The sequence below is a fragment of the Nelumbo nucifera genome, chromosome 2, assembly GCF_055504915.1.
Source record: "Nelumbo nucifera cultivar China Antique chromosome 2, China Antique-T2T, whole genome shotgun sequence".
Taxonomy (NCBI): Eukaryota; Viridiplantae; Streptophyta; class Magnoliopsida; order Proteales; family Nelumbonaceae; genus Nelumbo; species Nelumbo nucifera.
In genome coordinates, this window is record NC_142650.1 from 101,816,156 (window position 1) to 101,838,003 (window position 21,848).

The following is a 21,848-nucleotide window of genomic DNA, read 5'->3' on the forward strand; positions in this document are numbered from 1 at the left end:
AATTTGATCAGCGCAAAGAAGACAAACGTCAAGTTTGGGCTTTTATATCAAGTTGGACGGTTGTGATTCTATACATCGGCGTACCTTTTTTCGGTAAATTATACATTACTAATTTACTATCGTGTAATTACCCCATATTTTATTATTATAAAATCATCTCTAATATTTCATTGTAAAAAAAAAAAAAAGATTGACCAACTAGACTAGACTAGACTACTAGAGACTGCTCGTGTAATTTCATTTTTTTTACTTTCTTTACATTAAATTCAGGGAGAAAAACGGTTCAGCAGGGACAGAATTTTTAACACTTTATGGGCGGGCATGTATAGAGTCGGCGTTTTTGACATTTTGAATATTTATAGATTTATAGTAAAATTTAAAAATTTGCATTGGATCTGTCCGTATTTTTCTGTATTTCAATTGGCTCGTTAGGGTCAAAATTTTCATTTATATTATCATTTAATGGAATATCAATTAAGTAAATTAATTGCAAATTATAAGAAGTGTATTAGTAAAATACAATCTATAAAGTAGATTTTAATAAATCGTTGAAATTATAGGGGTGTTTTAGTAAATGACCCAAAAAAGTAAGGACCCTATAGGAGATTCAAGCGCCGATTAATATGAAAGAAAACTGATAATAAATCTATACTACTTTAAAAAGCACAAATGATCTTAAGAGTATTTCTGGAATTTTCTAAAGACACAATTTACCCCTATATATTTAAATTTATTGATAAAAAAATGAGGGCAAATAGGGTAATCGGTTCTTCATATTAAATGAGTTGAAAAGAGGTAATTTAAATATATTCAATGCATTTAATTCTCTCTCATTAAATTCAATATTTAAGTTATTAACTTGCATATTTGTTCATTGAATTATATATTTAAGTCATTTTTGTTTCTTCTCATCATTAAGTTCTATTAATTAAATCCATACTTAATAAATTAATAATTCAAATAACATAAAAGTTTATACTTTTAAAATCTACCTAGCAAAAATAGTGTTTTCATCTACGTGGTGGTAAAAAATTAAATCATTTTGGGTCAAATAGGTTAATCCATGTTACCACGATTAAATATAAAATTAAAAAAAAGTTAAAAGAAAAAAATAGAAATTAAAAAAATCGAGAACATTTTTAACATACATATTAAACAACAATAGCTATGATAAATAAGAAACTTTTTTATTAATGATGGAAATGGAATGTAAAATTTAAAACCAGTTAGAAATAAAAATATTTTCCTATTCTCTCTTATTAAATCATATATTTAAGATACACTTTTCTCATCATTAAATTCTTGTAATTAAATTCACAATATTAATTTTAATAGAATAAGTGTATAACAATAAATATTTTGAAAAATTAATTTAAAAACAAAACCATTTTCTTCCCTCTCGGTGGTGGGTAAGCAATTCGACCATTTGGGGGTCAAATGGATTAATAAATAATGTCATAATTAAATGATAAGCATTAATATAAATAACTATGAAATGTAAAAAGCATTTTTATAAATGATGAAAATGGAACACCAAATTATAAATCTACCTAGAAATGAAATGATGTCATAATAAAATAATAAAACTTTTAATAATAAAAAATACAAAGAATCACAAAAATAAAAAAAAAAGATAGACAAAATTTTGGACACATATCTATTGTTATATATTTATAAAAAATAAAATATTGGGTACATCTCTAATATTGCCTATTCATTATATTGAACAAAATAAAATTTTATACATAAGAAATGACTTTATCAATGATAAAAATGTAATACAAAATTTAATGTTAACCTAGAAAATAAACAATTTTTATTTTTAGATGGTAGGTTAGTGGTTTGAGTCAAATAATACTATAGACAAACAAAAATCAAGTGATAAGTAAAAAATATTTTATATAACATAAATGAAATATATAATTTAAAGAAAAAATTATAATCAAAGTTGGTTTTACATTTAAAATTAGATTGCAGGTTGGTTCAGAAACCAATAAAACTTTGACAACCAGCTCTACATTTCAAATTATAAAAACCCCTGCCATGACATTGGAGGTTTATGTGGCTGTTGCCAATATGGGACTCTTAGTCCATGTTGGACACAACTAAAAGCTATTCTAATACATCTCTTAAAATCATCTTTTCAATACACCTTACTAGACCTAGCAAAAAGTTGACTCAACCCAACCCGAAAAAACAAGGTTAGGGTCTCATATTTAGCTACCTGAATGTGAAAATGACCCAACCCGACACAACCCAAAAAAATGGGTTGAACTGGTTGGGTCATGGGTCAACCCGCTAACCGAATTGTCAAGTCTAATTGAGATTATTTGTGCATTGTTAGACGTTTCCACTTTTTAATTTATTTTCTATTTAGTCTTTACTTTTTATTGTTTACTCATTAAATTGTTAAATGTTCAAACTTTTTATTTTATATTTAGAATTTTAAGGTTAATTCTTTTAATTTTGACATTTTCCATGTAATTTTTCTTTATTTTCTTAAGGGATGACCCGAATTGATCCATGAGTCAACCCTAACCCGAACATTTAGGGTTAGGGTCTAGCATTTGATAACCCAACCCGAAATTCAACCCAACCCAAAATCAACCCGAAGTACCTTCACGCAACCCAAACCCAACCTACCCAACCAACCCAATTGCCAGGTCTAAACCTTACATTTCCTATACTTTGAACCTTGATCTCTTATGAGATCCAAAGACCTCTGTATCACATCCACTAAAAAGTAGAATCAATATCAATATTTGGAGGTCTGTACTGGAATCTGGACTGAGCTTGTTAGATCCAAGCGGCTACGGTTTCCCAAGTATTAATGCAACTCAGCCCACCGCCCAGAAATCACCAATTTACAATCAAACTTAATGCTGCTATCTCCAGTCCACTGAACAGAACCGATACCAGAGTGCAAGAGCAATGACTTTATGTATGGAATCACAACAATGCCCGTGGGGCTACACACGAATTTAAATTTTGACATCACAAGGAAAGAGTTGACAATGGACTAAACTTTCTCTAAAGAAATAATATATGAATGAATATTGAAAGGAATATATAATTTAAACTCCATAATTTGCAAGATCCTCACATTCCGAAGGGACAAAAAAAATGAGAAGAAAAATAAACACCAAAACTGATACAAGAATTGCCTAAACCACAATTCTCAACCTCGCGCACTGACCAACAAGGACCTCTCTTAAAGCCACAACTGCCATCTTTTTTCTTTACTTTTTTTCCTGCTCTGGAAAAAAACCTGGACTATGAATTTCTTGTAATATACACATACTAAACCAAAACTTTTCCTTCACCTGCACAAACTTTCACCCTCAATCAACCATCGAAATGACACCGGATTGCCAGAAAAATCCACACCAAGGGAATGATGGGGACACATTTATGGAAAAAGAATGAGTAATGAACATATATGATTGACACAAACCGACGGGACAGCAATTTCTCCAAGGGGGGTATAACAATATGCCCCTTTCATGCCAGCGAACTAAGATGAGAGAATGGATTGCAATGCAAGCTGTTGTTGAGGCTGCAACGATGACCAGGTTGATGCCAGGGTAGAAGGTGGTAATGTTTGCTGAAGCTGCCTCAACAAATTAATCATCCGGCTGGCAGTTTGCTCTGTTGCTAGATCTTTCCCCGCACATAGAACCTACACCCAATAAGGCAAAAGATTAAAATTCAAGAAATTAAGGAATGAAACAATCCGATCATAAAATTCTAGTAAACACTGATTTCCATTTGTTGTAATCAACATGTAATAGCCCCCCATACAAATCCCACAGAAAAGAACAATTCCTGAGCGACTCATTTACCTGGGAAAGTAATACTCTACTAGGCTAATATGTGATGAGTATTGTCCCTTCAATAACGTCGCTTTTTTGGATAAATTGGTCATTTCACACCTTTACCTTTGGAATAAAAGAACATTGGTATGTGCTCGTCTGAGCAAGTATATCCCAAGTGGCGTATTAAGAAATGTATACGCCAACTTAACACCAATTATTTGAGGTTGGCTACAACAGGAATCTTATCCTGCCATTGTGCTCCATCAAATGCTCCATTGCCATTATCCTTTTCTATTATGTTACAATCATTTAAAAAAAGAATGCCACCATCTAGAGGTGCTGTGTATTTGTAGATAATATTCTTTGCAATTTTATTTAAATAGATGCTATCGTTAATGTCTACAAACCATCAAAATTGCATCCACTCCACGGTTCAAAATACTAATTATGCTCTTAGAGCCTCAATGTAATTGATATTCACATTTTTCATACTTGAAATAGAAACATTCAAATCCGGCACCTCAGGTGTTGGGGGAGTTTTCAGAAATGAAGGGAATCAAGGGACTATGCTAACAATGGGCTCAGATCCTCAAGGAGAGGCAGACTCGATCACAGCCGAGGTGATGTCAGTCTACAGGATTAAGGATGGCTAAAGCAGCAAAGTTCAACACTATACTAATAGAAGGGGACTCCATGGTAGTTAAAGATTGATTAAAGGATGAGAAAACAGGATTGTGGAGATTCAGATACAAACTCCGAGAAGTCCTAATGGCTGAACTGAATTGCTTATGTATCTGGGTTCCTAGATCTGCAAATGTTTGGCAGACAACCTAGCCAAAAAGGGGGTTAAAAGAAATGAGAAATTTCCGGGCTCGCTAATCATTTGTAATTCCATGCATCCATGTATGTAGTGGGTTGGCTAGCTGAGGCTAGATTGTATTGCTCTCCACTCCTTTTTCTTAATGAAATCTCTTTTTAGTTGCTGATCAGGAATATGTGTACACACACACACACACACACACAATAGCATTAGAGCAAAAGTAGAGCCAGTTTGGATTGGGTCTGGCTGCTCAAAGGGGTCAACCCTAACCAACCTGAAGTGAAGTCAGGTTGGCAAAACTCAGCCTTAACCTTAACCTGATAGTCAACCCAACCCAACCATTTCAGGTTGGGTTCAGTCTAACCTACCCCAAGTTGCACCCCCAGTAGGGGATCAATGCTCAAAGTACAGAAATACATTTAAAAATAGTAACATTAGATGGGCAAGATCAATAACATTATAGCTATAATATACCAAGCCCGGGACTAAGGGTTAGAACCACCCAAGTAAACATGAGACAGCCATAAAAAGATGTGCTTACCTCAGCAAATACCGCAACAATTTTAGGAAGATATTGGTTGTTAGGTCCCAAAAGCTCTCTATCAGACCTGAAAAAAAATAATAGATAAAACTTTTTTGATAGATAATTAATGGGTGAAATTTAACAATCAATATACTGCAAACCTAAACGGAAAAAATAAGTGGTGCAACAAGCGTAAAAGAACAAAGGCTAAAAGTTATTTTAGACCATCCATCCATCGCAATAAGAAATCAAATGCTTGCCTTTCTACCATAGAACACAGTTGATCATGCACTACTTTGGCTTCAATAAGATCACCTTTTATGGGCAAGCAGCTTAACCAGGCTGGAACAACCTGTCACAAAACATAGCCAAGTTACAAAATGGAACAGTGCATGTCACAAACTTCTTGTGAACGAAAAAACTACAAAACAGCCTACTTGCAGGAAGTTAATAAGCAAGAAAAATCAATAAGATGATCTTGTTGTTGCATAACCCCTTCTTCTGCCAAATATCTAGAGACCACATTGAGCACCCATTATTCACCTATGTATCGGAATGAATCACCTGCCCCCAGATAACAAGAATGCTGTTGAACTAACTTTAAATGTTCATTCATTTGACCACAAAAGGTCGAACCATTCTTTATATTTTAATTTTAACTAAGAATAATTCTTTGCAACCTTTTATACAGCAATACTTTGTGCAGTGTGCCCCTTCAGTTTGCAATCAACATCAAGCTAACAGTTATGGTGCTGTTCCAATGAATGGAACATTAGATTTTCAAGGGCAAAAGATCCATGCTTCAAATACTTAAGTCAGAAATTTTATGGATTTATTGGCCTTGATAACTTCATCAAGATAAAAAGGCTCCTGCAGCTACAACTATGAAATTTTAATTTTAGGAAATGAAAAGATTCTTAAAAGAGCATATTTTAATTAATATCAAAGTTTATGTATCACATAAACAATTGTGTCTCATACTCTCATTCAATATAGAACAGTCAAATGAGTAAATAGACATTTATATACAATACATTAATAGAATTGTGAGGTACCTAATAATGTTTCTCTGACAATATGATTTAGGAAATTTTTGAACCCATCTCTGACTACATGTTTCTCTGATATTCTCCCATTCTTTTCTGTTAATTTCCTTTTCTGCTCTTTCATTTGGTACAACCAAATGAAATTTAATAGAACTGTATCTTAAGGCACAGGTTTTCAACTCCCAACAAGCCAGAGCCCCTTACATCTTAGTCTTACAAAGTAGCCCAAATGGCCCCTACAAACCCCTTGTTTAGCAAGTGATTCATTTGCCAATCTGCTAATCCATCTGAAAGAAACCTCTACTTCTCCTGCCAGTGCCTTGATTATCCTCATAGTTGTAATTTAATAGCATCAGTGTTGACACACCCAACCAACCAATTTATGTACTGTTGCAGCTTTAAAAAAATCTAAGACAGGACCAGGTCCCTGCCTTTGTTATTATTATTTTAATTTTCTTATGTTTCATTATCCTTCATCAATCAAAAATATTTCTTCTCCCTTTCTGTCACTTAGTGAACATGGTTCTATCCCTTTATTTTTTCAAGTATAATCTCTTTTTCTATAAAAATTCTGCAAATATATTGAGTATAATGACTGAAAGCATCATTGCCTGGCAGCAATAGTGCTTTGATATGAACCTACAATCGGTGTTTTACTATTTATTTCAATGTAAAGGACAATGACTCATTATGGCATCATATATGTAATATAAACCATAGGGGGTCAGCTACATGAATTCTGTTTTGCCATTCTGATCCATGAAGACATGGCATTTTGTGGTATCTCCATATTACCAAAGACTATTCTTTATGAAGAAACGATGCCCAGCGCAACAATGCGCTCCCATCACCTTGCTTGCTAAGTGCCATGGAAAATATGTCATCAAGGTCATAACATGTTTAAAAAAATCATGTAACTCAACAATCATGTCATAAGTGGGCATAACATAAAACACACCAAGTAGGCAATATGTTACATGCCATCCAAAACATCAAAAGAAACTTTTGTGACAAACCATAAATATGTTGATCTTGTTAGACAGTTGTATGCCCATAGCTTCAATCAGAATTATGTACATTATGAATTTATTGTAAATGAATAAAGTACACATTTGATTCATGTTCCTGTAGTGTGTTTATGTGTAATACCCTTAAATTGGACACTTAATGAGACTTGTATTAGTTTAGAATGTTCACAGCCATTGGGTAAGTCTGGGGAGATTTATCCTGCAAAGGCTGACACTGATGTGCGGCCAACTGTTGGGGTGGCTTGTCTCAGCTACCAGGGTGAGACCCAAAGCACATGCAGTGTAAGATTAATAGAACCTCTAACCGGACCAGATTTCCAGTATTGCCCTAGACCTTGGAGATAGATGGGCAAAACTAGAAAGTTACACCTGACCCCTAGACTCGATTATGATACTGCACTAGGTGTTGGATTGGGCCGTCTTTGATGTACCAATCAGTGAGATCCTTAGCGGGGGTCAAAACCTGGGTATATTGGGACAGTCCGAGAATTCATCTAAGTGGGTGATCAGAGTGACAGGATCAGCCCCTTTGTCGAACAAATGAAATGATCGGGGATGCACTCTCTCTAATGGAAACCAAGACTGTCGGCAGCAGATTTCAATTGTTGAGATTTTGTTTTGCAAAATATATTTATATATAAAGATATATATATGTTATGGTTTCGAAATGATTTGCAAAACGTTTTAATTCCCGGGATCCATGTAAGCAAAGAGTGCAACATTGTTCCTTGCAGTCGAGGGAGAGGTCCTCCCTTGTCGGGCAGTGTTTGATCATTATGGACTGAGAGGTTAAGTGTAAGACCATTGAGGATAATACCTGATGGGCTAATCTTGCATCTGCCCACAGTTCCTGGGTGTTACAAGGTGGCTTGGCCCAGGGACCACTTAAGGTAAGTGTTGGGCCCATAGAGCCCACAAGATGGGTTTCAGGGGGTGCACTATCCATTACAGTGTATTCGGCCAGGCCTTGTAACAAAGGCTGGGCTGAACCCATGTGGCTAATGTGTAGATCAATGTTTGGGTCACACGCCATGCAAGGAAGCCCAACTGGGCAGCATTTTGGAAGGCTAAGTGAGTACATAACCTTAAATGGGCCTTAAGCCCATTTCGAACTGGGCTGATTTGATCAGTCACTTAAAGGGGCAAATTCTGAGATGGATCAGCTGATAGGATTGGGCCTAGACCCTATCCACTTAGAGAGTCCAAGATCTAAATGAGATTTAGATCTGGAAGCATCCTAATTAGATTAGGAGATGGCTGATCTGATCTGCAGATAAGATAAGGGTTATCCCTTATCACTTAAAGGGACTTCTAATCCAAATATCATTTGGATTAGCAACTCCTAATGGGATTAGGAGTTGATCCCTTTAAGATTATGAATGAAAGAAAGGGGCGATACAGAGTTAGTGATTGATGTTCAATTCTCTTCAGAGCTAAAGATCACAAGAAGAGAGATTTCTGCACCCTGCGAATTCTCTCTTGCCGCCTCCTTCCTACCGCCGCCATCACCTTCAGTTCGATCTCCAGTTCTTGGGAGAAATCAAGATCTGATCTTGATTCCAATCTTTTGGGAAAAGATTGGTTGGAGCTGTACTCACAAGCCGTCCAGTTAATTCTTGTGAAGGGTCAAGTTCTTTTGAAAGAACATCGTTGATTCTGCTCCATCCTGCACTGTGCCATCTTCAGTGGGAGCAGATTTTGGATCCTTCCTTGGGTGTGAATACCTCCATTGGGAGATATTGCTTCTCTGTATCAAGTACATCCTCCCTCCTACTCCTTTTGGTTCAGATCTGGTTTGGTTCTTGATTCAAGATTGATCCTTGAAAAACATGTTTTTCAAATATAGGGAATTCGATTCCCTGCAAAGATGGGAGAAATTTTTGAAATTCGCCCTATCCATTCCGCAAGACTTGGGCGTCCATGTGATGGATATCCCATCCCTTCATTTCTAACTTCAACAAATAAATTCAATAAGACCAAGGAAGCAGAAGCATGTACAATCATTTTGTTGAAGAAAACAAAGAGAGCAGGTTCGAAGATAGAACTAACAAGAAGGATGAAAAAAACCAAGTTAGAAGTTTGCCAGTAATTGGTAATTAGGGATCAGTGTTTAAAAAGGACAAGGTGCAAGAAAAGCACAAGCAAGGGGCAAGGCGAGGCACACCACACACCCCTTTCTAAAGCAAGACACAAATCTCTACAAAATTCAGAAAAATAAAAAGCAAATACATAAAAAACGTAAATCTTAAAGTATTGTAGAAGAAGAGCTAAACACCTGAGTTGCATCAATACTGTCACGGTGGAATTGGCATATCTTTCCAAGAGTTGAAACAGCATTGTCGTAGGCCATTACATTATCCGTATGAAGTGCATTAGGATGCCTTATCACAACATTTAACCTTGAAAGAGCCTCTGCAAGAAGCAGAAAATAAAATAGCTCGAAACATAACAAAAAAATCCATAATTCTTTGAAGATACACAAGCAGAATAAGCAACATACCTCCAACAAGAGGTTTAAACAGAGAGCTACCAAATTCGGCACAAACACCAACTCCATAAACGGCAGCCTGCAAATATTGTGGGTCAAAATGAATAAAAGAAAAGTAAAATGAGTTCAGACAAAGAAAACCACTTCATGAGTCAGGATATTGTCGTTCAAACCTGTCGAACATCTGGATTCTCATCATTGCAAGCCTCCAACAGGAAGGGAAGATATGTATCATAATATCTGGTCCACCATTTAGAATGTTCAACACAATGCACTCAATTTTAATGATATGATTAAACATCATCAGCTAAGGGTTAGCACTTACTTGAGAGCAGCCTCCCGGCATTGCTCTGCAATGTCATCAAAAATGCAAATAGCAATCCTTCTTTCTTCAGCCGTTTTATCCTTACCCTATATTAACAAAAGCCTTGTAAGACCAAAAGAATAATTAAATAATTCAAATACAACCCTTAAAATTAACAAGTATTATCAACATTCAACATTTATCAAGTTCAAAAGAAAAAGGTAACAAAATCATTAAATTAGTACTTTGGCATGAAAACAAACTCCACACAGTTCTAGAGAGATGTTTTATCAACTTTAGCCAAATTCAATGCAGATTCCTCAAAACTACCTTCAAATAGCTAGCCTACAGCACTCACTAATCACAAATCCATGTGAATGAAATCTCAAAACAGTTACCAGGGCAAAAACTTAGTGGGTGTTTTGGTGGATAAAGGCAATGGGGGACAGCATGTTTTGCAGCCAAGTAATGTAAAAAGGTTATGCTTTCTGTATTCTAAAGAGCATTATGTGAGGCCAACCACCTCCTTGAGCTGCAAGACTATTATTTGTACCTTTTTTATGGAACTAATAAAATTTTGTCACTCAACCATATAAAAATTCATTGGAAATAGAGAAATGTGAAGGAGATAGGCTCCCCTCCACCCACCCCAATAATTACTTATTTCAAATAACAAATGAATAGTGAAAGAAGTAACTGGCTAGTAAGAAACCTGATAAAATTTTCCAACTACAATAAAGTTTATCTATAAGCCTGCCAAACCCCTCCAATGTGTATCCTCCTTATTTAGAATTATATGATCTTTATCTGCTTTAAAGAAACAACCACTCAAAGTCTATTTCTGTTTACATATATACATTTATGATACCATCATCACCATTATAGCATCAACCAAGACCACACAAATGCAATATATCTTGAGATATTGCACCAACAATGTTCCATGTCTGTGCATACAGGCATATGTAAATGCAAATATATGTACAGATATTTACGTAAAGATTTGCATGTATGAAATGCCAATGAAGTTACAGACATATGTTTGTGTTCATTAGTATTATCCATACATTTTTTGCTTGGAACTATAAATCATTCATGAAATGTAACATCATGTAGAAGCAAGGCCAAAAAAGATGATAGATGGTAGGTACACTCTTTGATAATGAACTTACCCACATGGGTGTTATATATGAAGAGAGCTCATCAAAGAAAGGTAAGAAAGACGCCTTGAATGTCTTGATCAAAGTGCCTAAACAGTCACCAACCTAGATGCAGACAAAGAATCATAAGGCTAGAGATGTAAAAGCAGTACATATTGCCTAGAATATCAAAAATAATAGTAGAATACCAATATGAAATAACAATTAACATTAACATCCAAGAAGAAAGGATTTTGAAGACACACTTGGTCAAAAATTTCTTCTTCCTGCTCGTTTTCTTCTCTAAGCAACTCGCCTTCCTCTGCATCAAAATCCTCTGCTTTGGCCCTCTCTGCTCTTTCTCTTTTTCTGGTTGAACTTGCTGTAATTACTTGTTTTATCTCATCCACAATGGACCTCACCTGACCTTTATCCAGAAGTGGCCCAGAAATCTAAAATAGAAATAAAAAAATGCTTGTAAGGTAACATCACAGGCTCCCTCACAAAGACGTAGAAAAGTAGCCAACTATAAACTGCTTCCAATACTAATCAAAATGGACATACCCTACACATCTCTCCCTCCCCAAATAAAAGACACACCAAAGGGCAGGACAAACCTGTATGCATTCATTCAAAGCATCCAACATGCTTGCACAAATTTCTGTCTCAGGCTCCTGAAAGGCAATGCAATTTAAAGAATACTTCAATACCCAAATAGTCAAAACCATCTACCAACATTAAATATGTTGTAAGACTGAGTACTAACTAAAAACATCTAATCACACAGAAGGATGACCTTATGCAAAGCTTCCACCAAAGCAGGTATTATGTAGTCAGACAATTGCTTGATGTAAGACTCATTACGACCCTGAGCTTGCCCCTTCTCAATAGCTAATTTGGCTGAACGCAGTAGCTCCGGCATAGCTGAAAGCACATATTACATTCCCAACATCAAGAATCTTTATGGGAACTCAAATAGAAAATGGATGAAGTGATTTCAAATTAGAGTCAAGCTAACACCTGAAACAGCAGCTTTCCTAACTTCTTCATGAAAATAAAATTTGAGAAGCGGAACCAGAGTAGGCGCAACCTGCGCTTCATATGTATGACATCAATTAGTGGCACTATCTTGTTGATGACCTAATGTGGAGAATCCATACCCAGTAAATACAACAAACCTGATCAATCCATGGAAAGAACCCCTCTTTCAGTTCATCAGCATAGCAACATAGCATGTTACAAGCTGTCGCCTTCTCCTCCAGGACACTAGTCTTGATCCCAATCCTTTTATCACCAAGAGTAATAGTTTCAATGCTGAAACAGATATATAGGAATTAAAAAGCAGCAGTACAATCAAAAAAAAGAAACTTCTAATAATACCTAAAATTAGTAAGGGAGGGAGGGAGAGAGGGAGAGAGAGAGAACAAGACCATAATGTTGCCAATACATGGACCAAATAAAGTGGTTGTTTTTCCCAAATCAAAGTTGATTATAAGATTTAATTAGTATCCTAAGCAAACAAAGTATTTCTAGATTAATGGTGAAACTACACTTAACTGCATCTTTGATTAATTGCTTTAAACTCACTCACCCACCCACCCCCCAAAAACTACACTTAACTTTTGGAAGGATATTCATGTGTAAATGGACAAAACACTTGAGCACCAGGTAAAACCTTAACCTCCATCAATTATTGTTCATCAAATACCCCTCTACTGTTGTAAATTTTAGATTTTAGACTAAGCAAATTTCTAAGAAGCAATACAGAATATGGTTAATTAAACGCCACAACCAAGGAAACAGCCATTACAGGAAAATAAAGGAACAGGAAATACCTACTGGAAGCCAGTCTATCATTGCTTTAAATGGTGAAACAATAATGCACAAGGAAATGGACCATTCCCTTGGAAAATTTTAACAATCTAATCAACCAGAAGACTAAAGACAAACCTGTCATCATCGGATTCATCTATATCATCATCTGAATCTGCAGATGTAATGGTTACATCAGGTTTAAGTTGTGCAGATTGAAGCAATGGGGGCATAACAACACTCATGTAGGGGAGGAAATCCTGCCCTAGGCACTTGCAGAGTCTAGCCCATGCCTGCAACATAAATTAACCATTTATCGATATCCATAACAATAAATGCCATGTATTCATGGTCCATGATAAATACAGATAAGATATAACTGGTATAATAAAAAGCACCTGAAGCATGTAACTTGTGGTTGGATCATCTGTTTCCATCTGGGATCCTTGCAATGTCATAAGAACTTCCATAACCTTTTACAAAACAATAAAGGATGAGGCCCCAGACGATAAATAATAGTGAAATTATCTGGTTATGATCATCAAATTTAACCATCACCTGCTTAGCATCATCCCTAAACTTCTCTTTTCCAACAGCCATACCAACCAAACTAATGCACTCCATGGATTTTGCACGAAGCATTCGATTAGACTTGTCAGTTGCATTAATCAAGATAGCTTTCAGGTATGGCATAACAGCATCATAATATTTTTGGAAGCGCTCCTACAGATAAAAATCACTTGTCGGATCAAAACCAAGTCAAAAAAAAATTAAAAACTAAGCACATTTAAGGATCAAAAAAGTAGTACCTGTGACGAATCTGCAACAGATGCCAAAGCTGTCAAAGCCCCCTCTTGCACCATTTGCTTCCCATTCTGGATGACACAAAACATTCATCAAACAATCAAACATCTACAAAACCAAAGAACATAACCTTCTTTCATATATAAATGAAAATAAGGAAACAGATACACACACATGTATATAAAATATATAAGAAGTAGTCACATGAAAATGATTGGTTCTGGTAATCATATACCTGTAGAAGTACAAGCAGTTTGCTAACTATCCCATCTAGGTAAGGCGTCAGAATCTCAGGAGTGCAATTCTCACTGAAGTTGAGGACTGCTGAAGCAGCATGTGCCTATAAAAGAGACACCCAACAAAAGACTGAGTAATTGCCACAGGTTCCCAAAAGAACTAGCAATTAAATGATATATTGGAAAAAATAATTACACCAAAGAATGTTAAGTCACACCTCAAGTTCAGGTGAAAACAAGAACACGTTAAACAACAAAGTGAGAAACATATCTGGGTAAAAAGTGATTTACAGCCCAAAATTTAAAAATAAAATGTGAACATATAGCAGAGACTAAAATACTTCTGCAAATAATATGTATAACTTGAAGCAATTATACAATTCAGTCCAGAGTCAAAGTAAATAGACAATACCAATGGCACGTGAACTAGTGTTGCCAGGCTTGAAGCAGACCAAACAGCCAGGCCATTCTAACTGGTAACCAGCAGACAAAATAGTTTTCAGATCATCCAATTCTTGGAAAATAGGTTTTGTAAATTGTAACTTAAACGTTTACTTTTTTATCAATAAAATTTATTGCTTTAGTATTATTCTCAAGTAAAAACTGTAAAATAGCTTTAAAAGTTGATCTGAATCCATTTTCTATATTTCTTTTATTTTCCATCTATGCTTTTTTTTATCAAGTCAGATGATCGAACCATTCAACCCATGACCTAGTGACCAAAACAGTTTACATTTCATTCCAAGTCTGAGAACTTTGATGGGACTGCTTTCTCAGGCCTAAGCATTAAAAACACAAAAGAACCCAATACATTAAGCAACAACACAGAATGTCATCTAGGCAAAAACAGGGAAAAACAAATGAAACATATAATAAAAGATGCAAAACACTTAATCATGCTATATAGACAAACAAACAAGCAGACGTATATGCACATATTATGGATAAACATACATATAAGACATTATAAATTAAGGAATTATACATGCCCCTGGGCCAAGGCTTCCGTTGATGTAATTTGCCAAGCTCAGTACCAATCTCCTTTTAGCACCATAGTGTTGTGCTGGTTTATTCTTATGCTAAATCTAGACCCTCTCAGGCATCTTCCCTTCACATACAAGCCAAAGCAGTACATGGTTCACAAAAGATAAGGGTAAAACATTGCAAGAACAGACGGTGTTATTGCAATGGTAGCTCATGGTGGCTGTCATTGCCTAGACATCCTGGGTCTGTGCCTTTCTTCCATTGTTTCCTAGGGTATTTTGCCTTAGACAATGTGGTTTTTAAGCAAAACTGCCCAAAATCATTGATAATGCAATACTTTGACTTGACTGAACACAAGTGAGTTGACTAAAACAACCACTTATTGACTAAAAGGACCAAAGCCGGTGTTTGGATAAATAATAGTAACAACTAGGGCAAGCACTACATAGGCCATTGTACCTCCACAAAATGAGATTTTGAATTAAATAATACACCACCAGCATTTTGTTAATTACCACCAGGAGCAGTTATTGCAATCAAAGAAAACTAAAAGCCCATAAGAATCTATAGTATAACAAAACATCGCATGGTTAATTAATTAACCAAACAATGAGAAAATAGAGTTTGGTGGGTATAGTTAGCTAGTAGAGACAGCAAGTCAAATACCAAATGTGTCATGTAATTGACATCACATATCCACTCCAGACAACCCATTTCCTATTGCACCCTGCACCCAGTGTTTTAAAAGCGTAAGAGGCAATTTGCGCCCAAGGCGCAAGGCGGGTGTGTGCCTTTTTGAAGCAAGGCGCAAAAGTAAAAAATGCTTAAAAAATCAAAAAAATGTCACAAACTTCAAAAAAGGTAAAAAAATCAAAAAAAAATTAAACATAACATTAATAAAAAATATAAACTTAAATTTTAAAATAAATGTTTAAAAAAAAACTATCATCTAAAATTAGAATACTTAAACATAACATGTAAAACATATTCAAATGAAACTTTAAAAACAAAACCAAACATATAAAGCATTTCCAAGCATGTAAAATCAAACATATGAAGCATGAAAGGGCTGCACCTAGTGCCTAGGCCAGGCACATACCCTAAAATGCACCTCGCCTATGCGCCTAGGTGCACCTTTTAAATCACTGCCTGCACCTTGATTACCAATCGAGCAAATCAATTAGGATTATCAAATTCATATGTAATTGTAAAGAAGGGATGGTGAAAATAAATATGCCCTGATTTCTCTCCATTTCCATCAAGCCCACACGCATCATATAGACATATACTTCAACAGCTCATATGATGCATACATCATTCTTGTCAATGAATACCTTTTATAGGTAATAGGTGTATCACTAAATACCAGAAGAGACCCTTTACTGTTAAAGATGCTCCATATTCTGAAGAGTAATTAGATTAAGTTTCCTAATAAAAAGAAAATTTAATCAGTTATAGAGAGTTTAAATGGCCCCATGCTTAATGTCTTCTACTATCATAAATTCAAAAAGATAACAAAATTTGGAGTCAAAGAGTAGAGGAGCTGTGACAAGGATGTATACATGCAAGAGATGTTTTAGGGGCTCAAAGTTTAACAATGGAAATCGCATCAACAGAATGGAATGGAAAACAGGATTCACTTAGCAAATCCTATACATAGTTGGGACCTTTGCTGATCAAAACAAAACCAAAAAAAAAATACTACATAGTTGGGAAAAGACTTGGATGAGAGTGATGACCAAGCGTGAATTATGAGTTTATGACTGACCAGGATGAGTTAAGTGAGTTAAAGAAGAGAGTTGACGAATTTGAAAGAAGATATCCTGAGGTCCAAAGAGAAAGTGAATCAAGGCTTAAAGAGGCAGAAGAATCACAATCAATAGTATCCCGGTTGCAAGAGACAATTGAAATGTAAAAAAACTAAATACTACTAAGTCTCTAGTCAATTGACATTTTGACAATCACAAACGAACTTGTCCAACTTGGAATCTGAGAACCAGGTTTTGCATCAGCAAGCTTTGGTTGCATCAACAAATGATGATCTCTCTGAAGCAGTGAAGATGTATGAATCTAAAATATATTGATCAAAAAAAATTATTGATCAAAATGACAATGGTATACAGTCTTTTCTATATACCCATTTAGAACCCTTTTCTTTTCCAAGACCCACTATATTATCTCTCTAAGACTATCATATGCTTACTCTAGATCAATGAACAACATATGACGATCTCTCTTCTTCTATCTAAACTTTCCTATCAATTGTCTCAAATACACACACATACACGCGATGCTTATTACAACTTTACCATACTGCTCTTTCTCCATTCTTCAGGCATCTTCTTATTATCTAATTAAATAGTTTAGTTGGTCATAAAATAATAAGCCTACTTCTCCCATACCTTTCGACACTTCTATTGGCATACCATCAGGTCCCCATGCCTTTCCCTTCTTCATCTTATTTAGCACCTCCTTCACTCTTCAGTGATTCTAATTTAATGAGGGTACATGCTATTTTTAACATTATTAGAGTTGCTAATTCACCTCCATTAGCACCCTCTACATGTTGTTCACTAAATAGTTTTTCATTTTACCCCAACTTCATCATCTTTTACCAAGACTCTTTGATCTTCCTCTTTAATGCACCTGGCATGGTTTAAATCTCTACCTTTCCTTTCTCTCATCTTTGTTAGTTTTTAAATTACACTTTCTCCCTCTTTAGTGCCTAAGATGGTAGATTGTTTGTTGATAGAATACAAATAGAAATACGTTGTATAATAAAAGAAAACAGTGGGGTTTTCCATTCACAGTTGAAGTGGCTGAACCGAAAAGCCTATTTAGTGAATAAGTTTTTAAGAAAGTTGTGGGCTCCTTAATGGCTGTGGTGGAAATTAAGTAGATTATTATACCCTTGACTAATTTATTATTTAATTATTTTGTTTACTAAAAGACAAAGCAATAAATCTTCAGTACAGCATCTTCAGATATTATCAAACGGTCCCTAAGGCTCTGTTTGGAAAGAGTGTACAGTATGAATACATACAAAGAATTACAAAATACAAGGTTTTGCACTCTACATATTTGCATTTGTACTCCTTCCAAACTGGGCCTAAGATTTTTTTTAATTGGTTGTGTGCTGGTATGGAATTGCCAAAGACAAACAGACATACTAAATAGTCAAGGTTGCACTCTTTTCTCTCAAAAAACAAACACTGTAATTCCCTATCCTAGCCCATCCATCCTTCCTTTTCTATATTCTCTAAACAAAGATTTTCAACTAAATGATCTATATCATTCTTGTATTGCATATTGGCAGTCTACGTTAACTTATCCTGTTATCCATGAGGTTGAATCAATACCTAACGGCACCAACCATGAGGTTGAATCAATACCTAATCATTCAATTAAGAGGCACTAAAAATGTTTACTCTGAACAACGACAACCAAAACCATACTGATTTTATCATCATCAGATGCAGAGTCATAATAGCATCCCAACTAGATGAATTCACCTTGTATAGTTTATAATCACTATAGCACATCTCAGGCCCTCCCCTCCTGAAATATTTTTACCCAAACAAATAATAGATTCAACTAAGCACAAGAGGTAAGAAAATATTGATACTATTATTCATGGCATATTGTGAACAAGGAAATGCTATAAAGTTATCGAACAACGTCTTGAATATCCTGCTAAGACTATTTATTTCATATTTTTCAAGCTGAATACATTACAAGCTCATTTTATGATTGAATTAGATTTAAAATGATAGAGATATTTTTATGGTTTTATCTCTTGAAATCATCAAGACCTGAAATTACATGTAAAGCAAATGCCAAATTTTATCCACAAGTAATATAGCTCAATAAAAGAAAAAACCAGTATAGTTTCATGAGAAATCACACTATGGTTGGTTATAAAGGTTTAGCATCCCATCATATTTTAATGGAAAACGATAATAGCTGAAAGTAAATTGCTAACCAAAATTCATTGCATATAAGCCCCACAAATCCACTAACCTGCACCCGGGGATTCTGGAAATCATCCATGGCGGCAGCTAGAGCAGGTAAAACCCGTTGATGGTATTGAACCTGCAACTCCGGACCCAAATCTGTTGACAATTGCCCAATTGCATTAATAGCTGCCCAGCGAACACGACGATGTGGATCTTGGAATGAGTTCAAAACCATTGACACGATTTGTTCCAGATTATTTATCATTACCTGCAACAAGACAATGAACAAGAATAAAGAAAATAGCAACTTTATCAACCAAAAAGGCACACAAAAACTTGTAATGGCAACAATACAACAATAAACAGACAGATTGTAGCATCACAATAACAAGCAAGAACAATCAGACCAGTGATTAGTTATGGGTGACTTTCAAGTTTCAAAACTAAGTTCAAACCACGCAACCAACCCCACCACGCACACACGCACAAATGATAATATCCATAATATAACAGGTAGAAATTATACTAAAGAAAACTCAAAGGCAGAAAACAAGTAATTGAAGGTCTCACAGAAAACCGGTTAAAGATCAAGTATATCAAACAAAATGAGAAAGCATAACGTTAATACCTTTGAGCATCCCTCTGCAATCTGAGCAAGGGCGATGAGAGCTGCATGATGCTTCTGCCACTCTGGAGCAGCCAGGAATACAGGCAACAGTTCCGACGCAACAGGAACAATGGTATTCCCCCCCAGAGAAATTGATAGTCGATCCAAGCATTCTTGGCCCACGCTATAGTTACTAGTCTCTCCAGCATCCTCGTCTTCACTCTCTGCATTGTGCCATGCAGGATCGTCTTCAATGTCCAGAAGCATCTTCATCAGGATTCCAAACAATCTATGTATGAACTGAGGCAATTTTCTCATCATCCCAGGCGCTCTCTCCCTTGCCTCGGCAAGTGTTATGACAAACTCTATAGCAAGATGGCGTGTACCCTCCTCTAGTGAATCAGCCTCAGCAATCTGAAGCATTGCACCAACGACATCCACCAACTGTCGCCTCAAAAATTTGGGCTCCGTCCCAGCCAACTCAATCAGCAGTTCAAGCGCTTCTTGAGCAGTCGCCTCTTGGCCACAGTTCAGTGCCTCGGTCAAAGTCTGCATCATTGCCGGTAAAAGGTCTTGGAACCGATCCCGGTCCGAAGGACTAGAAAGACACTGGATAAAATTGATTGCAGCCCCAAGTGCAGCGATTCGGACATCGGAGTTAGACGACGAAGCCAAGCACCGTAAGAACAACGTGTGGAGGTTATTGAGGTGAGGAATTAGGGTTTCCCCGATGTATTGCGACAACTGAGCAAAAATCAACAGAGCAGATTCTTGCAACCGGGGCGATTCGGAAGTAACACACTGGAACATAAAAGGCAGAAGCTCCGGCCATCCACCATCGGGAAGAATCCCGGAAGCTAGCTCCGATACAGTATCGCAAAGTTTCTTCGATATCGACTTGGCTTCTTCTCGTTGCACGCAGGCGAGAAGATGAGACTTAAGCGCAGATTGCGTCGACGCAGATAGGCGAGGCCAGATATAAGAGTCATCGCGGGTAAGCTGCTTTCGGAGGAGAATCGCAGACATCGCCCGGACCTCAACGTGAGGCGAAGATTGAAGAAGTTGAGCAAGCTTCAAAGACAACGCATCGGGATGGTTTTGCTTGCAGAGGTTGAAAATCGTTTCGGCCTGGGATCGCTGTTCATTCCCCGACGACATTAGATGAGAAACTAGGATTTCGAAGGGAGCGGGGTCAGGGCCGAGGATTGCCGCCAGTTGGGCTTGTTGGAATTGAGCCGACTCGGAATCCATGAGAGTGAGCTAGGGTTTGCTCTTGCTGGAGAACTAAGAGAGATAGACTGAAGACAATTGATGGAGGCGCTCTTTCTCTCTTCTCTCTCTCTCCCTCTCTCTGTGCCCCGAATAAGAGAAAAAGGGTTTCTCTTTTTAGATTGAAACGAAATTTGATTAAGATGGAATTCTGTGGAGGATAATTATGGTAAAACACATCAGACCGAGGTAATTAGCAATAATTGGGATCACCTTCAAATCGAATACATCCCAATACCCTCCCAACATAATCTCACACCGTGAAACTCATAAAACCGGGACTCGCCATGTACGAGATATGCGGTATCAGATCATATGTTGGGTGGTTAAGAGTTTGGATAAGCCGAAAATGACCCTCCGCTCCTGTGTGACTCACTTTTCTATTTTGGAGGGAAACGGAGACGGGACGAACGACGAATGACGACCCCCCGCCCCGCGAGTTCTGTCACCAGTGGAATATGCCCCCTGATGGGAACACGTGAGGGTCCTTTCGTGTGCACGTGACGGTCGCACAGGTTCTGAAAATATGAGTTACTACGTGATGGCTCTGCTAAATGCTGCTGTACTATCGTCCGTTGGATTGATTGACCGTGATGTTGCAATTATGTGATCTCTTCTGATTTGCATGTGGACCATGATTGTCTGCCCAGAGGAGTTATGTACTGTATTGGTTTTGAAACAGGAAAAAAAAAAGGGAAAGGAGAGAGATAATGGGAGAGATAGAGAGAGTACTTTGGTCTTAGTAAAGTGAGCCACTTTTTACACCTGGCTTGATTGGTGGCTGAGCTGGATGCATATTTATACAATGTTCCAGCAGCGACAGACAAACCTCTCTGTCTGGCCTGAGATTTCACCTCACAATCGAGGCCGGATCTGCTCCACACAGCACGCCTCACACAACCCTCACAGGCACATCCCATGTTATTATTCATGGGAGAAGTTCTCACTGCACGGTTGGATGTGCCTGTGAGATCGGTGTGAGACACGCTATGTAAGGAACAGATCTGGGCTCGCTCT

The 21,848-nt window shown here is 36.7% G+C and overlaps 1 protein-coding gene across 1 annotated transcript; it reads right to left on the reverse strand.

The window, feature by feature from the left end:
• Positions 1-3,015: 3,015 nt before the first annotated feature.
• LOC104611133 (uncharacterized) lies at positions 3,016-20,937 on the reverse strand. Its single transcript, XM_010278064.3, has 20 exons — positions 19,584-20,937; positions 19,020-19,223; positions 14,015-14,119; positions 13,785-13,850; positions 13,534-13,698; positions 13,374-13,448; positions 13,114-13,268; positions 12,342-12,477; positions 12,184-12,253; positions 11,960-12,087; positions 11,781-11,837; positions 11,430-11,615; positions 11,197-11,289; positions 10,046-10,131; positions 9,894-9,960; positions 9,733-9,799; positions 9,508-9,644; positions 5,419-5,510; positions 5,177-5,243; positions 3,016-3,679 (listed from the first exon to the last, which is right to left on the reverse strand). The coding sequence occupies exons 1-20, from the start codon at positions 20,811-20,813 to the stop codon at positions 3,515-3,517; spliced, it is 3,351 nt and encodes a 1,116-aa protein (XP_010276366.2). The 5' UTR covers positions 20,814-20,937; the 3' UTR covers positions 3,016-3,514.
• Positions 20,938-21,848: the final 911 nt, after the last annotated feature.

Coding starts and splice junctions, on each gene's coding strand:
- LOC104611133 (XM_010278064.3), bottom strand. CDS start 20,813: ATGGATTCCGAGTCGGCTCAATTCCAACAAGCCCAACTGGCGGCAATC. Junction 11,616..11,780: donor CTTTGAATGAATGCATACAG/GTTTGTCCTGCC, acceptor TTTCTATTTTAG/ATTTCTGGGCCACTTCTGGA. Junction 3,680..5,176: donor TTGTTGCGGTATTTGCTGAG/GTAAGCACATCT, acceptor TATTGGGTGTAG/GTTCTATGTGCGGGGAAAGA.